Source organism: Anolis carolinensis, chromosome 5 (assembly GCF_035594765.1).
Source record: "Anolis carolinensis isolate JA03-04 chromosome 5, rAnoCar3.1.pri, whole genome shotgun sequence".
NCBI classification, from domain to species: Eukaryota; Metazoa; Chordata; class Lepidosauria; order Squamata; family Dactyloidae; genus Anolis; species Anolis carolinensis.
The window spans coordinates 189524554-189546120 of NC_085845.1; the positions used below are offsets into that span (position 1 = coordinate 189524554).

The 21567-nt window shown below is 43.6% G+C and overlaps 1 protein-coding gene across 2 annotated transcripts in view; it reads right to left on the reverse strand.

Annotated features, from left to right (window-relative positions):
* Window positions 1-1249: 1249 nt before the first annotated feature.
* eps8 (EGFR pathway substrate 8, signaling adaptor) overlaps window positions 1250-21567 on the reverse strand; it is a 158252-nt gene continuing 137934 nt past the window's right edge. For both annotated transcript variants that reach the window (XM_008118629.2, XM_008118628.2), the window contains exons 18-21: window positions 6805-7018; window positions 5347-5527; window positions 4763-4892; window positions 1250-3017 (exon numbers count right to left, since the gene is read on the reverse strand). In XM_008118629.2, the coding sequence (XP_008116836.2) occupies window positions 2904-3017; window positions 4763-4892; window positions 5347-5527; window positions 6805-7018 (639 nt within the window). In that variant the 3' untranslated portion in view covers window positions 1250-2903. The remainder of the gene's footprint in view (window positions 3018-4762; window positions 4893-5346; window positions 5528-6804; window positions 7019-21567) is intronic.

A 21567-nucleotide genomic window follows, 5' to 3' on the forward strand; every position in this document is an offset into this window, starting at 1 on the left:
TCCAGCCTTTAGTAAAGAACTTTGTCAAAAGCTTTTGAAATATCATTGTTACTTTAAAAAAAAAAAGGGACTTACCTTTGCCGAAATCATATGGATACCTTTTCAGAAGAGCTTGCCATGTTATATCAAAGTAGGCATAATGTGTCCCACAAGGTGCATGCGATCTCTGGCTCCCACTTTTGTGGCACCCGAAAACCCCTGATCAGTCTTCCAACTCTCATTTTTTGTTTTAAAAAATCAGCGCAATTTTTGAGGGATTTTTGCTCTCAAGCCATACAAAAGCTCCCTAAACATATGAAAACATCATAAATACCCCTACAAGAAGCTTATATTACCCCCAAGTATCTTTGTTTTCTCTGCCAACCCTTTAAAAATGGCAACAGGACTGCATGCTGTGGGGCATGTACTTCATTGGAAGGGGGGGGGATGTATATGACTTGTTCCTGACTCCAGTTCAGTTGCCATCCGCTATCCTATATGGTTCATACCTTAACTGATGAATTCTACTGGTTTACTTAGAACAGACATCAAGGTAAGTTGCCTGCAATTTCCTGGATCCACTTTTTAAAAACAGTGTTACATTGGCTCAGTCTTCTAGTATAGAGGCTGACCTTAGGTTCATGTGTTTTGGATTTTTTAAAATAAAAGTCATCATTTCAAATGTGAGTTCATTAAGAGCTCTGGTATTTGGTAATCTACCACTGAGACCTGATGATTTACATGCTTGGAATATAAAGTTGGAAGAGATCCCCAAGGGTCACCTAGTCCAACCTTGTACCATACAGAAATCTCTTTTTCTAATGTTAAAAGTAGAATAACTTTTCTTGTAGTGTGAATCCATCTCTTGCTCCCTCCACAATGTGTCCTCCTTTCCAATATTTAAACAAGGCTATCATGCCCCCTCTTAACCTTCTCGAGGCTAAACAAACCCAGCTTCTTAAGCTGTTCCTGAAAGGGCTTGGCCTTCAAACCTTTCACCATTTTGGTTGCCCTTCTCCGGATATGTTTCAAATTGTCAACATACGTTACCTAGAACATTTCTCTCCTATAACTGTCTTCATGTTAGCAACCTGACTTCCCTTGCTGAACATGATGGTAGAAGTAAAGCTAATTTTCCTACATCTTCCGAGAAAGACAGAGACAAATAATTTACCAACTGCACAATCCTTTTGGGACAAAAGAAAAACCCTTCACTTCTATTGTGATTCTCCCTGCTTTTATCATGACAGATAAAGCAAGCCATGTCATATACATCAAATAGTGTTTATTGCAGACTATCGGCCGAGTTGTGTGAAAAAAAGGCACCATGAAAATTAATAAAACTAGATGATTAATTTATCCTAAACGACATGATGGGGTTTTGATGCCTTTATATACAAATGACAGAATAGAACATTTTGTGTGGAGAAAATAAGAAATCATCATGAGTCCAAAAGATAAATATGCTTATTGGGTTATTTTTTTTTCTATGCTTGGCTTGGCCATAGTTTAAAAGATTTAAGGTTTAATTATTCTCTCAAATATTTTTAAACACTTATAACACCATTCCTGTCTGCACCTGCAAAAATCGGGCTACTCTTTCCTTTTGACCGGTGAAGTTAAAGCAGAAAACCAACAGAAAACAAAAGACAATATTTGTAAGAAATAATACTGTGAATAACCACATGGATATCCCCAAAAGAAGGTCCGATTTCTCCCTCCTTTTAAAAACTGACATTTGTGCTATTGCTTCAATGTTTGGTGGCTTTATGGATTTGTGCTTATTCTCAGTGGAACAGCAATAAAATTGGAATTCAGAATAAATTATTTTGCTATCTACATTTCTACTAAGAAATCATTTCATGATACTGTCCAAAGAAATTAGTCTGTGCTTATGTTAAGAGCAGGGCTGTGGATGATATCAAAACCACGGAGCCTCTTGGCAATTAGGAACTTTTAAATAAGTCTGGAAAGCGCAGAGAAGCTCTGGAGCATCCCATGATTTTTTTTGAAGTGGGAGAAGGCCATATTATGTTTAATGGACTCCATGCGCCATGTGGATGCTTTGGAGTCCATTCACTCCCAAGTCGATTGATTTGATCCAAGTAGATGGGCCCTAAGTGCTGAAAAATGGGAAAGGAGAGAAAGTGTAGCCGTTTCTGGCCCTTCCATGTAAAGCAGGATAGTGAACCAACTTCAGGTTTCAGTTTCAAGATGAAAAGAGGTTTCCTTAGCACTGAGCTATATCACTCAAATCAGTTCATCACTTTGGATAGCTCATTTCAAGTTCTCACACAAAGCCAGAGTGAATTCACCGCCCCATTCACTGGAAAGAGGTCCTCAATATGGACCATGCTGGTGGAAGGAATGACAAGGAGCCCTGGTCACAGTGAACTCCTTTGGATTCCCAAAGGCAGAGGGTTAAGCATTATGCAAAATTCCCCTTTCAAATCCATGGGACTACTTTGGATAGATTCCACATGTCCTTTGTGTTCACAACCAGACTGAAGACTTCAGCATGTTTTTAACCGGCCAGCTCAGTGTCTGTGAATGGCTCAAAAGCAGTAGTGGGATTTCTCTTGCCCACTCAAAAGAAAAAATAATAATCATGAAATGATTGTTTTCACACACCAGCCTCAGGAGGACTGGATTAAGACTCCTGGATAATTCTGCCTTAAATATACTTTTAAATTAAGGGGGAAGAATGGGGCAGAGGTAGCCCTGCCTCACCCTCCCTGCCTTTTACATCTCAACTGCATGCTTTCTTTATGGCATCAATTTGTATCTACATAAATAACGACAACCAGTCAGACATTTCCCTTTCATGGCTTCCTAAAACATAGTGCGATGGAATAATGCCAAGAACAATGGGATCACTCTCTCACACACACTCTTAAAACAATAACAAAACATAGAAAAGACATTTAATGACCACTGCTCTCATCAAAGGACTCTACTCCTGAGTCTGTTGCGGCTGCGCTGAGTTTCTCTTGCCGTCTCCTCATGATTTCTTGCAATTCAGAACTTCCACTGGTAGCCTGTGAAATCAGAAAAAGGACAGGAGTGTGATCCAATGCTGTCTTCTGCACAAGCAGATATTTTATGTCCAAATGCAAAATTATTTTATACACAAAATACTCAATGCTATATCCATGCTCCTGGATGAAACAATGCAGTGTGACCCTTCTGCTAGAGGAACGGTGCTATATATCTCCTCTCAAACTCTTTTCCTCAGATTTGTTGTTTAACCATGGAAGGCCTCTTCTCACATGTCCATTCAATGGTTTATGGAGAACAGGCAGGGAAAACATCGAAGCATTTAGCTATCTTTCCAAAGCTAGCAGCAGATTGATCATATAGGAAGTTGAGATCCACCAGAGTCCTCTGGAGTTGTTGCGGGATTTCATCATCAGTCTTCATCTGACTAAAGGAAGATAGCACAATACTTCTCTGATAAGGTCCAACTTGATATCCACCAACCACTGAATGTTAATAGGCATGAGTTGCAATGGCTAAGCAAAGAGTTGATGGGGCTTTGCTCATTTGTAGAAGGTAGAAGAGAACACCAACCTCCACAATGACACCCCCCCCCCCCCAAAAAAAAAGAAGATATATGCAGGGATAAATGGATTTAACACCTATGTATGTCACTAACAGAATGCTAACCAATGTTTGAAAAGTGATGGCCAAGCTCCTTTGAATACATCTTGCCAAGAAAATCCTATAAGAAGAATGCTTCAAGTCAGAGTCGACTTGGAAGCATATAGCAACAAAGGGCTGCACAAGCTTTGAGCTGAACATGGGCTCTTCTTCCTTTCTTCCAACATGCTCCTACGAAGTTTGAGAAGGTTTCATTTCTGTTTTGGATTAGCTTCATCTTGTCATGTATCTGACACTGGACAAAATACTAAAGCAGAAATGGGCAACTGTGGAAGGCTAGAGAGCAACATCGGACCTTTGGATTGCATTAGACTGTAAGTCTGAGGTTTAATAATAATAATAATAATAATAATAATAATAATAATAATAATATCAACAACAACTTTATTTTTATACCCCACCTCCATCTCCCCGAAGGGACTCTGAGCGGCTTACATGGGGCCAAGCCCAGGTGGTTACAATCATTGTAAAAAAAAACATCCAAGTAAAAACAAATCCATATAAAACATAATAAAAACACATCAAAAGTAACACAGGTAGTTAAAAACCTGAGCAAGCTCATAAAAGTGAACTAGTCCAATGAAAGTGCATAAAGTGAGGATTGTAAGCTAGAAAAAAAGTAGGTAACCCAACTGCTATAATTGGTAAGGGGCTTGGGATGAGGTAAACACAGGAGCAATTTCCAGCTGAAGGTGTAGGCTTGCTTAGACTTGTACTAAACTAGGGTTTAGTATTACACCTAAATGCAGGTAGAAAAGCAGATAATTCCAAGAGTGCACTCACACTTGCACTGCATTATGTTCTGGGATAGCAGTTTCACTAAAACCCATTTATCGCCTAAATGGAAAGTTATTTTTAAAATGTAATTAATTCCCATTATTTGCCACATCTTTGAAAAACAACCCACAGCCATTATAGGTTGCAATGTTGAAAAAGTTCTAATTACATGAACGTAACTTTATTTTGCCCTAATACAAAAAGTAATATGAGCAGATGTACCTGTGGATGTTACTTCTAACTCATTACTTGCAAAATCTTCCATCCCTGGTAGAAAGTGCAACAGCCAATTTCTACAGGTAAAGCTGGTGGATTGTATTAAGAGGGGGAAAGGGTCCGTCCATACCTCCAGTGCAGCTTTCTGAACAGTAATTTGGCTGTAGACCCGGGCTCCTTCAGGGCACACTGATTTTAATTCATCTTTGTTGAGAGAGAACAGCTGAGCACCAGTCAAAACTCCGAGGCTGTTGACAGTCCTGTATGATTGGCATCAATATAAGAACAACAATGTTTTTACAATAATATTTTTGAAAAATAAAAAATGTGCTAATTGGTGAAGTGGGGCAGGTGGTCTAGCATGACATGATGGATAGAAAGCCAGGAAATGACTCATACCTCCCCAGGCCTTCCTGCTTTTGTCCAATGACACATGCCTTATCTTACTTACTACCACTGAGCATTTGGCCTAAATACTCTTTAAGACAAGAGTCAGCACAGGAAGGACCCACTTTGGGCAGCATTTCTACCACCTTTGACACCCAGTGCATTAAGGGGGCATGGAAGGCAGAAGTCAAGTAAGCATCCCACTCATAATTCTCATAAAAAACCTTGGATTCAGAGCTCAGGGTTCTGCTGCTTGGTCTTGGGGAGCTATCATTCCCACCATTTTATGTGATGTCTCAAGGGAAAAGGATGCTCTTCTGGACTCACACTGGGTTGAATCCTTTGGCCTGTAGCCACATTTTCACATCTTCTGGTGAGGACTCATAGCTGACGTTGATTACTTGGGCATTGGAGCGTGGCACATGGAATTTCTTTTGGGCAGCACTCCGTCCTATGGTGAGCCGGTGAATGAGTTCATCCTGGACTTCCTCCATCTGAGATTTCCTTCCTAAGAAAGAAAAAAGATGGATTGCTTCTACAAGATTTATGAAACTGTCTGTTGTATTTCCCCCCCCCCCCCAAAGCACAGTCTAGTACAGGTAATGCTTTTATTATTCATAACATGCTAATTTCAAGCTCTGGGCTCTAAAACTAACCAAATTATTTTGGTACCTGAAGCAGAAAATCCAATAAAGCACCTCTCCTGCACCTTGATAGTAAAATTGAAACTATACTAAAAAATGGATAATGAAGATTTATCTGCCTTTTTGTGACTATATTTCTTGCTTTAGATAATTGTCTCTGCTTAATGATGGGGCTGGACTTCAACTGAATTCTTTAGTGGCATGAAGTTCAGAACAACAAGAACACACAAAGTCGAATATTGACTCAGATCATTAGTCCGTCTAGTTCAGTATTTCCAGTTTGGTCAGTGTTTTCCACCTCACCTAGGAACACTAGGGATTAAACCTGGCACATGCTACATACAAAACATCTGATCTACCACCACCCTACAGCCTTTTGCTGCCCCTCCTGAGAACTGGAAGCCTTGCCTATTTCCCTTAGAACTGGGGAATTTTAAAAGCAAGAGTGGAAATTGTGTGGTGCTCCACATGTTGTTGGATTGCAGATCCTAGGGTAAAGGTAAAGGTGTTAAGTTCAGTCATGACCAACTCTGGGGGTTGGTGCTCATCTCCATTTCTAAGCCAAAGAGCCGGCATTGTCCATAGACACCTCCAAGGTCATGTGGCTGGCGTGACTGCATGGAGCGCCATTACCTTCCCACGGGAGCGGTATCTATTGATCTACTCAAATTTGCATGTTTTCGAACTGCTAGGTTGGCAGGAGCTGGGGCTAACAGCGGGCGCTCATTCCACTCCCAGGATTTGAACCTGGGACCTTTTGGTCCGCAAGTTCAGCAGCTCAGCGCTTTAACACACTGTGCCACCAGGGGCCCCTACAGATCCTAGGCATTCTAGCTAATGGGGAATGTTGGGAGATGGAATCGAACAACAGCTGGACGGCTGCAAAATCCCCACCCCTGTTTTAATCAGACATTGCCAACAGATCTCAAGGTGGCTTGGTCTAAGATCAAAAGGACTAGAGATCTGGCTCTTTAAAAAAAGGGCTGAATACTATATCTCTGAATGCCATGTTTCAAAATACCAATCATCCAGGGTGACAAATCCTAATGTGTGTCCAAAACATGTTAAAAGTAAGTAGCTCTGTTTTTAACCAATATGTTTTCTTCTCTGAACAAAACAACCATGCAATAGAGAGACTCACGATCTACAGGGGGAGGCCTTTGTCTCTGTGCGTCTCGCCCGCCGTCACTTGATGTGCTGCTCTGGCGGCTGATGGCTCCAGGTACCTTTGGCACAGGAATGGGGATAGGCGCTGGGATACTGGGAGGAAGAGGAACTGGAATTGGTGTCTGGGGTGGCGAAGGAGCAACAGGCGCAGGGTCAGATTGCTTTGGAATAAAGTCTGTCCTTTGTTTCTGCAGATAAGAAAAATCAGGTTTAATTTTAGAAAGAGATGAAAAAAATCCAAGGTTTAGAGTGAAAAGATTAGATCTCTACAAGAAAAGAAAATCACACATCAAATCAGTGTAACTCCAAAAAGGCATGATATAATAAGATGTGAGGGGAAAAAACAAAGCTAGAATTCACTATCACAGTTACACATGCATACTCTTGAGTTACACATCCATAACTGTTTTATATTCACCATCCCTAGATAAATACTTTGCTATATTTTATTGGCTGCCCTGAGTTCCTTTGGGGAGATGGTGGCGGGGTAGAAATAATAATAACAATAATAATAATAATAATAATAATAATAATAATAATAATAATAATAATTGACACAGCGACATTGTATGACACAGCAAACAAGATAGATATGCTGGATTTCGTTTCACAAAATCACAAGTCGAACACTTCCCAAGTGTCTAGGACTGTGTGATGTATTTTCGGATGATGCGTGCAGATCCCAGTAAGGTGGCCTTTTGCAGTTGGCAGATCGTAATTTTGTCAATGTCTATTGTTTCCAAATGCCGGCTGAGATCTTTTGGCACGGCACCCAGTGTGCCCATCACCACCGGGACCACCTGCACTGGTTTCTGCCAGAGTCTTTGAAGTTCAATCTTGAGGTCCTGATAGCGGCTGAGTTTTTCCTGTTGTTTTTCTTCAATGCGACTGTCACCTGGGATGGCAACATCAATGATCCAAACCTTGTTCTTTTCCACAACTGTGATGTCTGGTGTGTTGTGTTCCAGAACTTTGTCAGTCTGGATTCGGAAGTCCCACAGTATCTTTGCGTGTTCATTTTCCACAACCTTTGCAGGTTTGTGATCCCACCAGTTCTTAACTGCAGGGAGGTGATACTTGAGGCATAGGTTCCAATGAATCATTTGGGCCACATAGTTGTGCCTCTGTTTGTAGTCTGTCTGTGCAATTTTCTTACAGCAGCTGAGGATATGATCAATGGTTTCATCGGTTTCCTTGCACAGTCTGCACTTTGGGTCATCAGCTGATTTTTCGATCTTGGCCTTGATTGCATTTGTTCTGATGGCTTGCTCCTGGGCTGCAAGGACCAGGACTTCTGTCTCCTTCTTCAGGGTCCCATTCGTGAGCCAGAGCCAGGTCTTCTCTTTATCAGCTTTTCCTTCAATTTTGTCAAGGAACTTTCCATGCAGTGTTTTGTTGTGCCAGCTGTCAGCTCTAGTTTGTAGTGCGGTTTTCTTGTACTGGTTTTTTGTCTGCTGTGCTTTGAGGAGTTTCTGATTTTTGACTTCTATCAAAGCAGGTTCTTCACTTTGTTTTACATATTCTGCCAGGGCATGTTCTTCTTCTTTGACTGCTTGTTTTACTTGCAAGAGTCCTCTGCCCCCTGATCTTCTAGGCAGATACAGCCGGTCAACATCACTGCGAGGGTGCAGTGAATGATGAATGGTCATAAGTTTTCTCGTTTTTCTGTCCAAATTGTCCAGTTCCATCTGTGTCCAGTTTATAATGCCAGCAGTATATCTTATGACAGGTATGGCCCAGGTGTTTATGGCCTTGATGGTGTTGCCTCCATTGAGCTTGCTTTTGAGAATTTTTCTGACCCTTTGTGTGTATTCTTTACTGACCACAGTTTTCACATGTTCGTGCTTGATGTTGTCCAGCTGTAATATGCCCAGATATTTATAGGCCTCTGGCTGGTGACACCTTATTGTTTGGCCATTGGGCATATTGATGCCCTCACTTTCAATTATTTTTCCCTTCTTCAATGCCACTGTCGAACATTTGTCCAAACCAAACTCCATGTTGATATCAGTGCTAAAAATTCGGACAGTGTTGGTCAGAGATTGGATTTCAGTTTCCGTTTTCCCATATAGCTTCAGGTCATCCATGTACATCAAATGTGAAATTTTGTGAGAATTCTTAGATGTTTGGTAGCCGAGATTTGTTTTTTGTAAGATTGTTGACAGAGGGATCATGGCAATAATGAAAAGCAAAGGGGACAATGAGTCTCCCTGGAAAATTCCTCTCCTGATGTTGACAAGTCCATAACTTTCATTTCCAACAAACAGTTCAGTTTTCCAGTGCTCCATCATGTTTTCAATGAAGGTGCCAACGTTTTTACTAATCCCGATGGCGTCCAGGCACTTGATGATCCAGCTGTGTGGGAGTGAGTCAAAGGCCTTTTTGTAGTCAATCCACGTCATGTGAAGATTAGCTTTTCGGCTCTTACAGTTCTCCAGAATCATTTTGTCAATCAATAACTGGTCTTTTGTGCCCCTGCTTTTCCGTTTGTTGCCTTTCTGTTCATCTGGCAAGATGTTTTTTTCTTCAAGATAGTCTTGAATTCTGTCAGCTATGATGCCAGTCAGTAGTTTAAACATAGTGGGCAGACATGTTATTGGCCTGTAGTTTCCTGGTGCTGCTCCTTTTGCTGGATCCTTTTGTATCAGGTATGTTCTTCCAGTTGTTAGCCATTCACTGATACTTCCTTTCTGCAGCATCTCATTGAATTGTTGGGCCATTTTTCCATGTAAACTAATCAGATGTTTGAGCCAAAATCCATGGAGTTGATCACTACCAGGCGATGTCCAGTTCTTGACTTTTTGCACTCGTTTGCACTCGTTATTATTATTATTATTTTCACAATGATGTCAATATGCTGTGCCCTGATTGAAAGGAGAACTGATCTCTTTTGTTGCTCACAGCGGTTGCAGCCCAGTAAAGCAGGACACGGGTGGTATTGACCAGGAAACACTGCTGAGTTAAGTATACATACTAAGTAGTTGATCTTGGTCAGAAATAGAAATCCCAACCGTCCGATGATTACTATCTTTTGGCTTCTCTTTCATTTTCAGGGAAATAAAATATTAATTTCCCCCTTCTGGTTCAATGCATCTGAAGCTATCAGAAGTAGGGAACTGGCATTTTGCCAGATACTTGGTACCATAATTGTAGCCAATTAGCTACAATTGTTTCTTCCTTTCCTGGAAACATGCCAAGTACTTGTATTTGAAGAGTTGTGATTTGCACGGATCCATTGATCATCTGAGTAATGCTACACTTGATATTTTTACTTACCCCCACCCAAAATCACCAAGCATGGGCAATGGTCAGGGATTATCTCTGGAAGGCATAAGATTGCTGATTCCTTTCCTAGATGTGTGGTATCACACGGGGATTGATGAAAACCACTTAGACTGCTGATATGGATTGATGCTTTGGATTTGGTGGTGATCAATATTGAGTAAGACCCTACAATGATAGTATGAAAAATTATGTTTCTCAATTAGGTTGCCTTGAGGTCTTAATCAAAAATGATCACTGCCATAGTTCAATTAGCAAACTGTGCAACATCATAACTGATATCCCTCAGTTTCCATAGAACAAGGATCTTTTGGTGACCCTCTACAACCTGGGCTGGTAATTAGTTATTTACAATTCTTATATTTCACACCCAGCTCTGATAGATGGATCTGGTAAAAAGGTAAAGGTAAAGGTTTCCCCTGAGGTTAAGTCCAGTCGTGACCGACTCTGGGGGTTGGTGCTCATCTCCATTTCTAAGCTGAAGAGCTGGCGTTGTCCATAGACACCTCCAAGGTCATGTGGCCAGCATGACTGCATGGAGCGCCGTTACCTTCCCAATGGAGCGGTACCTATTGATCTACCCACATTTGCATGTTTTCAAACTGCTAGGTTGGCAGGAGCGGGGGCTAACAGTGGGCACTCATTCTGCTCCCGAGATTTGAACCTTGGACCTTTTGGTCCACAAGTTCAGCAGCTCAGCGCTTTAACACACTGTGCCACTAGGGGCCTTGATGGATCTGGTAGCTCCAGAAAAAAAGTCCAACAATTCTAAGGCCTAGTTCCTCACCAGCACCAAATCTGACCATGTTTTACCTACTGTGAAGATGGGAAAAGATACTGTGAGGTCTAGAACATTCAGATCCACTAGTTGTCATGGGCCATTGCAGTGCAAAAAGGTGACCATTCCATGCTATGAACTAGCATGATTTGGTGGCTGGAGTGGGCACATGTTTGGGAGGCCTGATTTCATTCTCCAATTAATCTCAACTTCAAAACAACATATGGAATGTTAAGTGGTGAAAACACACTTTCTTTGCCCTGAAAGATCACTCCTAGTCAAATTAGTCCACAGTGTGGAACAATAACCATTTTGCACTAAAACTGACAATACAGGCTTGGGGATTCTGAGTGATGTAGTCCTTAAACTGACTTTTTCAACTTTAGTCAATACCTGGCCAAATGAGGCAAGGGAGGCCTCAAGCATATTGGATCTTCTCTCTTTAGGTGTCTCTGAATATTTTCTGAATTCTGGAATTTATACTGTGCTCAAAAAGTGAGAAAAGATCCCAATGTCCTTTCAACCCCCCCCCCTCCCCAAAGTTAGCCATAAGCAATGTTAGCAATTTAATTAGTGATGATGGTTTTAATTAACTTTCAGATCTAGGTGGAAAATCATGTTGTCATGAGTCCAAAAGCCTTGGTATTCTACTATTATGGGATCTATCAAGTTTACTCTAGATTTACTCTCTCAATTTCGATAGCCCAATTATCATCACCTTCAGTCATAACTCCTTAACAGTGATAATCTGGAAACCAAAGTTGTTGAAGGCATTTAGATATGCAAAATATTTTATGGACAGTGCCAACTAAAAGGTCAATGCACAGCATTTTTGAGTGGAACAAACGTTACAATATATACATGAATGGCAAGTTATATATGAGAGCATTTACCTCTGAGAGTTCTCCCAGTAATTGCTATGAAAAAAGTAAAGTAAATCAAAGCAAATTAGGAAAGTAAAAACAACACTAGACCTTCCACTATAAATTGGCACCCCTCCAAAAACCAAGTGGCATTCAATGGCTGTACTTGAGGGCACTAATGGTCATTCTTTGACTCCTGGGGATAGGAACTGATCGTTTTTTGGATGAAGGGATGCCATCAGAGGAAAAGTGGCATATTAATTTCAAAGCACTTTGATTCCATCTTACAGAAAATTAGCAAAGCAAATTAGCAAAGAATTATATCCAAAGCTGGATGTGGCTCTCTCCTCTTAAATCATTCTGCTTCCCTCCTCCTTGTGAACCTGGTCCCAGAAAGCACTTGTTTAGCTTTTCTCACATAATTCATTGGGAGCTGTTGGAGGAACCCTTACCTCCATTGTCATGTTCCAGCTTTGATTTCTGTATCATGGCAGAACATAATAAGATGTTGGGAACTAGCTTTTAAATATATTACCATAAACATCAACAGCTAAAGCAAAGTCCACCCAATTCCCAGATACACCGAAAGGTGCCTCAACACCTGTAAAAGTGGCCTTGAAGCTTAATGTGAAGTCGTTTTTATACAAAAACATTGCATATATATAATGGACCAAAGCAATCAAATGCAGTATGGTCCCAATATCTGCAAGGGATATGTTCCAAGAACCAACATGGATACCTGAAATACAGATAATAGCTAAGCATATTTTATTGTTATTCTTGGTCCAGATGAATACCAAATAATAGCACTGGAGCACCTAGAGAAGCTACAAAAACTTTTGGGGGAGAATATTTTTGGTATGTGAGGAATCAAGACTGTGGATATCAGTTTTATGGATAAGGGGTTTGTGTAATAACTATAGATTTGTCAAATTAGATAAATGGAAAGAGCTCCATTTAATGTTACTGCCAAAAAGTTACTTTTTTGGCGTTCTGCTTTCCGTGCCTTTTAGTTAGCATGGCCAGCTGGAAGTGTTGAGTGGCTAATTTGGTGGCAGGGGGCTATAGTCCAAAAAAAGTAACATTTCCAAGCTCTATTCTTCTGCAGCGGAAACCTCTGACTCCACACTCCTTCCTCTGTCCAGTTCAAGTGGATTTACTGCTTCATTTTTTTCCTTCTATCTCACAATCGTGTGGACAGCTCACACAAAGAAAAATCCCCATGTGAACTTGGGTACAGTGGCCACTACTATTTTGTTTTCAAAAGTGGAGTCACTTCCTTTGGCTTAATCTCTTTATCCTGGAAAAATAAGGGAAAGAAACTCAATGGGCTCACAACAGAATCACGCTTCCACTGAAAAGAGAAACAAAGCTCTCCCTTCATAGCCAGAATGCTACTGTAAGAATTATTGGCAAAGACTGAGCAGCAATTCTGGCAAGTGCAGAAGGAGCACCTGTCCATGCGGATCCCCTCATTGTGACATATTTCCCAGGCAGAGGAGAAAAGGAAAGTGGCTTGGGAAAAAGGAAAGAGGGCACTTGGCAAGAGATAATTGTGTTGGGCCGGCAGATGCTGGCAGCAGACCTGGGCCTGAGAAACGTGTGTGAAAGAGAAGCTGCACTCCCGCAGAGAGCCATTTGCTACAAATTGCTAAATAAAGATACTTGGAAGGAGGCTTCATGGTAGAGTCCAAAGAATGTGCAAGGCCACAGAGACCAGGAAGCCAAACTTGGCACAGATAGATGCATATCAGCATTAATGGCCAAGGTCTTTTTGCCCAAAGGAACGAACAATAATGATCATAGTAATCTTAAACAAAGCACATATAAGCAGTGCCAATATTAAAGGGCAAAAAGGCAACATTCTGAACCATATGTTGAGGACATAGAGGGACAGAATTAGCTGTTTTCCCCTTTTAGGTATGTCTTTCTTTTCGTTCCATCCCACTTCCATGTTGATCTGTATGGAAATGAAAAATGCTCCCAAAGCCATATTTAAATATATCTGTAGGTTATATTCCAGCTTTCTGGATTTGGAGAGAGTCTCCTTCTTCCATTTTAGATAAAAGAAAGACTGAATGGGAATTTTTAGAGTGAATATCAGTTATCAACTGACTCACTCCACTTGGTTAAGAAGCTCCTTGGTTGATTTCTTGACAACTCTTTTGGCTACAACCAGGAGGGAGCAAGTGATATACAAACTGACCTGAGGGTGAGCAAACCCCTTAGGAAACTCAAACCCTGACAGGCCTCCATCCCCTTAAAGGTAAAGGTAAAGGATTCCCCTGACAATAAGTCCAGTCATGTCTGACGCTGGGGGTTGGTGCTCATCTCCATTTCTAAGCTGAAGAGCCGGCATTGTCCGTAGACACCTCCAAGGTCGTGTGGCCGGCATGACTGCATGGAGCACCGTTACCTTCCCACCGGAGTGGTACCTATTGGCATGTTTTCAAACTGCTAGGTTGGCAGAAGCTGGAGCAACAGCAGGCACTCACTCCGCTCCCGGGATTTGAACCTGGGACCTTTTGGTCTACAAGTTCAGCAGCTCAGTGCTTTAACACACTTCGCCACTGGGCCTCCATCCCCTTAAACACATTGAAAATTACCTTTTCTTGGATGTTGATGATAATGATGCAAACCAACAAGAGTGCATGATTAAAGCATCCTTCTCTGCTAAAGTGAACCCGAGTTGTGTGGCTTATCAGACTGCTATATATTAACTAATAGAGAATTCCAGTCCTGCTTCCTTTTTTCCAGGATAAGGACATTACCTGAGTGCTTGGAGCTTTGTGATATTTAAAGAAGGAACATAACACAAATTCTATTGTCTTCCTCCCCCTTTCCACAAAGAGGGTTTGGAGCAAATGAAGAACTAGAGACCAAGACACTACTGTGATGCTGGCATTTCTCCTCTGTCCACCTTGTGCTCATGGGGACAGGAAAAAGAAGTGAGGTCTCATCCTGCTGATCCCTGGCAGGATGGAACTTTGTGTTCAGCAGCTTAGGTCATCTTCCACCACAGAGAAGACAGATTGGGAGGCAATGGGAGGTAGAGATGTATTTGCTTTAAAAACCTGTGTATTTTTCACCTAAAATAACCCTGGTTTTTCAAGTGGGGTCTCTACATAATCTTCCTGCTGGATTCTTCTCAGATCCAGATTGGTTTTGTGTGTCAAAGATGGGTCCATGTCTTAATTCTGTTCTTTGGCAGGTCACCCAAAACTTGCCTTATCTAAATTAATTTTTTTAGCTTGTTTCAGAATAAGCAATCAATTTTTAAAATGTTAACAATAGGAGCTATAAGAAAGAGGAACATGGATAAGGTGGAACATGTTCAAAGAAGGGTGATCAAGAGGTTTCTGGTCAGAGGACCAGAAACCAAACCTTATAAGAAATGATTTGGAGAACTGGGTATGTTTAGCTTGGAGAAGGCTAAGAGGTGACATGATAGCCATCTTTAACTATCTCAGTGGTTCTCAACCTGTGGGTCCCCAGATGTTTTGGCCTTCAACTCCCAAAAATCATAACAGCTGGTAAATCGCCTGGGGTTTCTGGGAATTGTAGGCCAAAACACCTGGGGAGCTACAGGTTGAGAACCACAGAACTATATGAAGGGATGTTACGTAAAATATAGAGGCAGCTTGTTTTCTGCTTCTCCAAAGACTGGATTCAAATTACAAGTTGATTCAAATTACAAGAAAAGATATTCTATCTAACATTTGGAAGACCATAAAAACAATTCAATAGTTGGATAAACTGCCTCAGAGGGTGATGGACTCTCCATCTTTGGAGGTCTTTAAAAAGATGTTGGCTGGACATCTGCCAGGAGTACAGGATTGGACTAGATGGTCCTTGCAGCCTCTTTCAACTCCAAGATTCTATAAAAATATGATTCCATGAAATTGCTGCTTCAAAACAGAAAGTTGTATGTCTCTAAGTCTGGTCTGTTCTGTATTGGGGCTCCAATTAAGCAAAATGTATCTCAAGCAGGATGACTTCCTTATTATCCAAGATGACTGAGTGCAAAAGTCACAGCAAAATACACTGCAATGAACACTTCAAACTATTGAGCATTCTCCATCTCACTCAATTCAAACAAACCAAGACATGACAGGACTACTGTTTGCCACAGTTTAACATACAGGCCCTTGACTCAGGTCTCAAATTATGCCTCCTGATTGTTCTTTCTGTAGGCTAAATCCAATTACTAATCCCAACTAGAGTGTCACGACCCAGGTTACAAAGGCACCAATAACCAAACACAGAGGCCAGAATCTAACTAATATCTTTATTGAAGGAATATATAAAGTTAATAAAAGCAGATGTAAAAGTTAGTCCAGAAGCAGACCTTTCAAGAAAGGTCAAAATTAGTCCAAAAAGGCAATGTCCAATATGAAATATAAGGTCCAAAGTTGTAATCCAATAACCGAAACACTCACTTTGCCAGGCAAAGTGAGGGGAGATGACAAGGTCCTTTAGTCCATAACTTGAGTAAGACTAGGAAATAACTTGATACTTGAAACAAGGCTAAAACGTGGAACAAGGTAACTAGGAACAAGAACAAGGTCCGTGGAATAACTTGGTAAAATCCGTGGAACAAGGCAAGGATTCGTCCTGGGAAACAAGGCAAAGTCCGTAGATAAACAAAGGCTGGGAAGCAAGGCGAAGGCTGGAAAGCAGGGCTAGGCTTGAGCAGGAGCGAGGCTTGAATCGGAGCGCGCTGTCCAGACACAACTCGCTCCGTAGGCTGACGAATTGACTCCGCGAAGTTACTACGCGGGCAAAACACCTATATAGAGTCTAACTTTCTCACCGAAGCAGTTCTCTGGGAATCAGAAACGAAAGCTAAACTCTGAGACCAGATGTTAAACTCCTTAAAGATTCTCACGAGAAACAGTCTTAATTGGCAACATTCTTAGCTGCAATCCTCGCACTCCTGCGCGAAGCTGATTCCAAACTTCTCTGTTGTTTACAAAACTCCCGGCGCAAGAACACGGGAGAAGTAGGCTCTGGGCTTGTTTGACATACTTCTGGGAGACAACTTTCTTGCAGGTGCAAGGTTCCCAGATCTGCCTGGGAAAGATCTGGCTGAGAGGAATCCAGTTCAGACTGGAAAGGTAAAAAACCCAAGTTTTCCTCCTCATCAGGAATTACAATGTCCTGAGCAGGACTACAAGGCCCATGGGTCATCACACTATCCCCCTCCTCAAGGCCCCTCCCAAACTGGGGCCCTCTCCCCGAGGCGCGAGGTCGCGGCTTGGCGGGATAGGTCTGATGAAAGCGGCGGGTTAGATCAGGAGCATGGACTGTGGAGGCGTCTTCCCAAGAGCGTTCCTCAGGGCCAAAACCCACCCAGTCAATGAGATATTGTAGGCGGCGGCGATGAAAGCGAGAATCCAAAATGTCCTCAACCTCGAACTCCTCCTCCCCATTCATCAAAACAGGAGGGGGGGCCGGTTGGTCTGAATCAGGACGCACACCATCCGCCGGAAGGAGCAGGGAACGGTGAAACACTGGGTGAATGCGCATGGAACGCGGAAGTTGGAGTTTGAAAGTCACGGGGTTTAATTGCGCCACCACCGGATAGGGACCAATGAAACGGGCATCTAACTTCCGGCAAGGGCGGTGGGAGGGCAGAAAGCGAGTGGACAGAAAAACCCGTTCTCCTACCTTGATTTCAGGGCCCGGCTGGCGGTGTTTATCAGCGTGGCGTTTATAGTCCTCCTTGGCTTGGTCCAGTTGCTGGAGCAAAAGTTGTTGTACCGCTGTGAGTTCCTGTAGCCAATCCTCTGCTGCGGGAACTTCTGAGGTTTCAATGACAGGGGGAAAGAAACGTGGATGGAAGCCGTAGTTTGCAAAGAACGGCGTTTCTTTTGTAGAAGCTTGAACTCCATTGTTGTAGGCAAACTCAGACAGTGGTAACAGAGAAGCCCAATTGTCCTGTTGGTAATTTACATAACAGCGAAGGTACTGCTCCAAAGTGGCATTGGTGCGCTCCGTTTGCCCATCTGTTTGGGGATGATGAGCTGAAGATAAGCGGGAGTCTATGCCCAATAGTTTTTGTAGCGCCTTCCAAAAACGAGAGGTGAATTGAGATCCACGGTCTGTGACTAAACTCTTGGGCAATCCATGTAGTCTGAAAACATGTTGAAGGAATAGATCCGCAGTCTCTTTGGCCGTGGGGAGGCCTTCGCAGGGAATGAAATGGGCTAACTTGGTGAAAAGGTCCACCACCACTAAGATCGTGGTGAATCCACAGGAAGGTGGTAGGTCAGTGATGAAATCCGCAGAAATTATTTCCCATGGACGAGATGGAGTAGGAAGGGGATGCAGTAGCCCTGAGGGCTTCTCCCTTCTTATCTTGGAGCGCTGGCATACTGGGCAGGTGTTGACATATTTTTCCACATCCTTGCGGATCTTGGGCCACCAAAAATCCCTTAGGATCAGATGCATGGTTTTAAATAGTCCGAAGTGTCCTGCTGGTTTGCAGTCATGACACAGACGGAGCGCTTTTTCCCTGCCCGGTCCGGGTGGGATATAAACATGATTTCTATAGCAAAGCAGCCCATCTCTAAGTGAAAAGGGAAAATGCAGACCTTGGCGAAGTTGGTCCTGCGCCCAGGCATCTGCTTGCTGACTAGCCCTGATTTCTTGAGCACAGATGGGTCCTGGAGTAGAGGAAGTTGAACCAATGGAAATGGATTTGGTGTTTCCCACTGTGAGCGTGGCAAAGTTCTCGGGTTGTAATAGTTGGGATTCAAAGGTCTCCTTACGTCCTGCAGCGTATTCCGGTTTACGTGACAAGGCGTCTGCTTGCTTGGTCTGGGCTGGGGTCACGTAATGAATCTGGAAGTCGAAACGTTCGAAGAATAAAGCCCAACGTTGCTGCCTCTGATTCAGTTTGCGGGCAGTTCTTAGATGTTCTAGGTTACGATGATCAGTATGGACTTCAATGGGAAATTTGGCCCCTTCTAGCCAATGTCTCCAAGTTTCAAAGGCTGCCTTTATGGCCAGTAGTTCTTTTTCCCAAATGGTGTAATTCCTCTCTGGTGTGGTTAGTTGACGAGAGTAAAAGGCACAGGGATGGAGGTGATCTCCCACCGGTTGTAAGAGTACCGCCCCAATTGCCACATCAGAGGCGTCCGCTTGCACAACAAAAGGGGTTCCAGGATTTGGGTGCTGTAGAATCGGCTGGGACGTGAATAGTTTCTTTAGTTGCTGGAACCCTTTCTCTGCTTGATCAGTCCAGCGGAAAGGCTGTTTTCCACGGATGCAGCTAGTGATGGGGTCAGACCAGCGGGCAAAATCTGGAATGAACTTGCGGTAATAGTTCGCGAACCCCAAGAAACGCTGCACTTCTTTCTTGTTAGTTGGCGCCCGCCATTCCAATACTGCTGAAACCTTGGCTGGATCCATGGAAAGCCCTAGAGGCGAGATGCGGTAACCAAGGAAATCTACCTCTTGTAGATCAAAGGCGCATTTTTCCAGCTTGGCATAAAGTCCATGATCCCGCAATCGTTGTAACACCATTTTGACGTGGTTCTCATGTTCTGATTGTGATCTAGAAAACACCAAAAAATCGTCCAGGTAGATTATCAAGAACCTGTCTAGATAGTCCTGAAAAATGTCATTGACAAAATGCTGGAACGTTGCGGGAGCTCCGCATAAACCGAAATTCATAACTCGGGACTCGAATAATCCGAATTTGGTCTGGAAGGCGGTCTTCCACTCGTCCCCTTCCCTGATGCGAACTAAGTTGTAAGCCCCCCGAAGATCCAGCTTGGTGTAAACCTTGGCTCCTCGAAGCCGATCCAGTAGATCCGAGATTAGGGGCAGGGGATAGCTGTTCCGCTTGGTGATATTGTTCAATGCTCTGTAGTCCACCACCAAGCGTAGTTCCCCTGACTTCTTCTTCACAAACATCACTGGGGAGGCGGCTGGGGATTGAGAGGGTCTGATGAATCCCTTGCGAAGGTTTGTCTCTATGAATTCCCTGAGAGCTTCTTGCTCTGGTTCAGTCAGGGAGTAGAGATGCCCTCGCGGGATCGGGGCCCCCTCCACCAAGTCAATGGCACAGTCATAAGGTCTATGTGGGGGTAATTTTTCGGCTTCTTTCTCGTTGAATACATCCCAATACTCGGAGTACTTCTTTGGCAAGGTGATGATGGGCTCGGTGTCTGTGGCATGGCAGACCTTGGCTACGAGGCAATGGTTTTGGCAGTACGGCGAAGCAAACTGCAGTTCTCTGTTGGACCAGGAGATGTTAGGGTCGTGGAGAGTCAGCCATGGAATTCCCAAAATCACAGGGAAATGGGGAACCTCGGTAACAAAGAAGGAAATCTCTTCCATATGTTCCCTTATCCACATCCTGGTGGGTTCCGACCACTGACTTACGGGGCCCGTCTTGAGGGGGCGGCCGTCTATGGCTTGCACCACACGGGCATTCTTGAAATCATGATATTGTAATCCCAGAGAGTCGGCATACTCTCTATCAATGAAATTGTTGGTAGCTCCAGAGTCTATCATGGCGTGGATCATGACGGGTCCCCTTTTTGCTGACCATAATGTGACCACGAGAAGGAACAGGACCCCGGTTGGCGGCTCTTGAATGGATTTTTTGACCGGGTTGGCGAGCCTCTCTACACCCGGTCGTTGGCTTCCCCCGCCGGCTGTGTGCCAGTCGGCTCAGACGCCTTCGTCTCCGTGGAGGACGCCGCCGCAAGACGGGCGGCAGGCTTCCCTTTGGCTGGGCACTCTCTGGCGAAATGGCCCCCATTCCCGCAGTACCAACAGAGGTTTAAGCGTTGACGACGGGCCTTCTCGGCGGCATCCAGTCTGGGACGCACATTGCCCAACTGCATCGGCACCTCCTCGCCTCCTCTGGGGTATGGGGTTGGCGGTGGGGGTCTCCACACTGGACGTGGCTGAACGCTGATGGGAGCGGGGGGTTTTGCCCCGGCTCTATTGCCCTGGCCTCGAACCCACTGTTTCCTGTTGGCAATCATGACTTCAGCCCGTAAACATTGATCAATGAGTGCCTCGAGGGTCTGGGGAGGATCCACCTTGGAGATTTCTTCCAGCATTTCAATGTTGAGACCCTCCCGGAATTGTCCTCTGAGGGCTACATCGTTCCAGCCGGTGTTGTGGGCCAGCACTCGGAACTCGGCAATATACTGAGACATAGGTCTGTCTCCTTGGAAAAGGCGACGGAGTTTGTGTCCGGCTGCCTCCAAATTGTCCTCGATTCCCCAAGTCTCCTTGAGGTGGTCCAAGAAGTGTTGCGCTGATCTTAGGTGTGGAGAGGCTTGGTCGTACAGTGCCGTCGCCCAATTGGCCGCTGGCCCGTCTAGAAGACTGTAAACCCACGCCACCTTGATGTCTTCTTGGGGAAACTCGGCATCTCGGGCCTCTAGATAAGCTTGACATTGGCGACGGAAAACATGAACCTTAGAAGCTTCTCCAGTAAACTTGGTAGGCAACGCCATGGCCGGGAGGCGGACTCCGCGCTCCCGCAAGCCCTTTATTTCTCCATCCTGGGCGTTGAGTCTGTCGCGGATGCGATCCACCTCATCCTTGTCGATGGTGTAGGTAAGCGGCTGCCCACCCGGCACGGTTCCGGTAGACATTCTGGCCTTGGTTAATTGGTGCTTATGGGTGGCGGAGTCAAACTGTCACGACCCAGGTTACAAAGGCACCAATAACCAAACACAGAGGCCAGAATCTAACTAATATCTTTATTGAAGGAATATATAAAGTTAATAAAAGCAGATGTAAAAGTTAGTCCAGAAGCAGACCTTTCAAGAAAGGTCAAAAT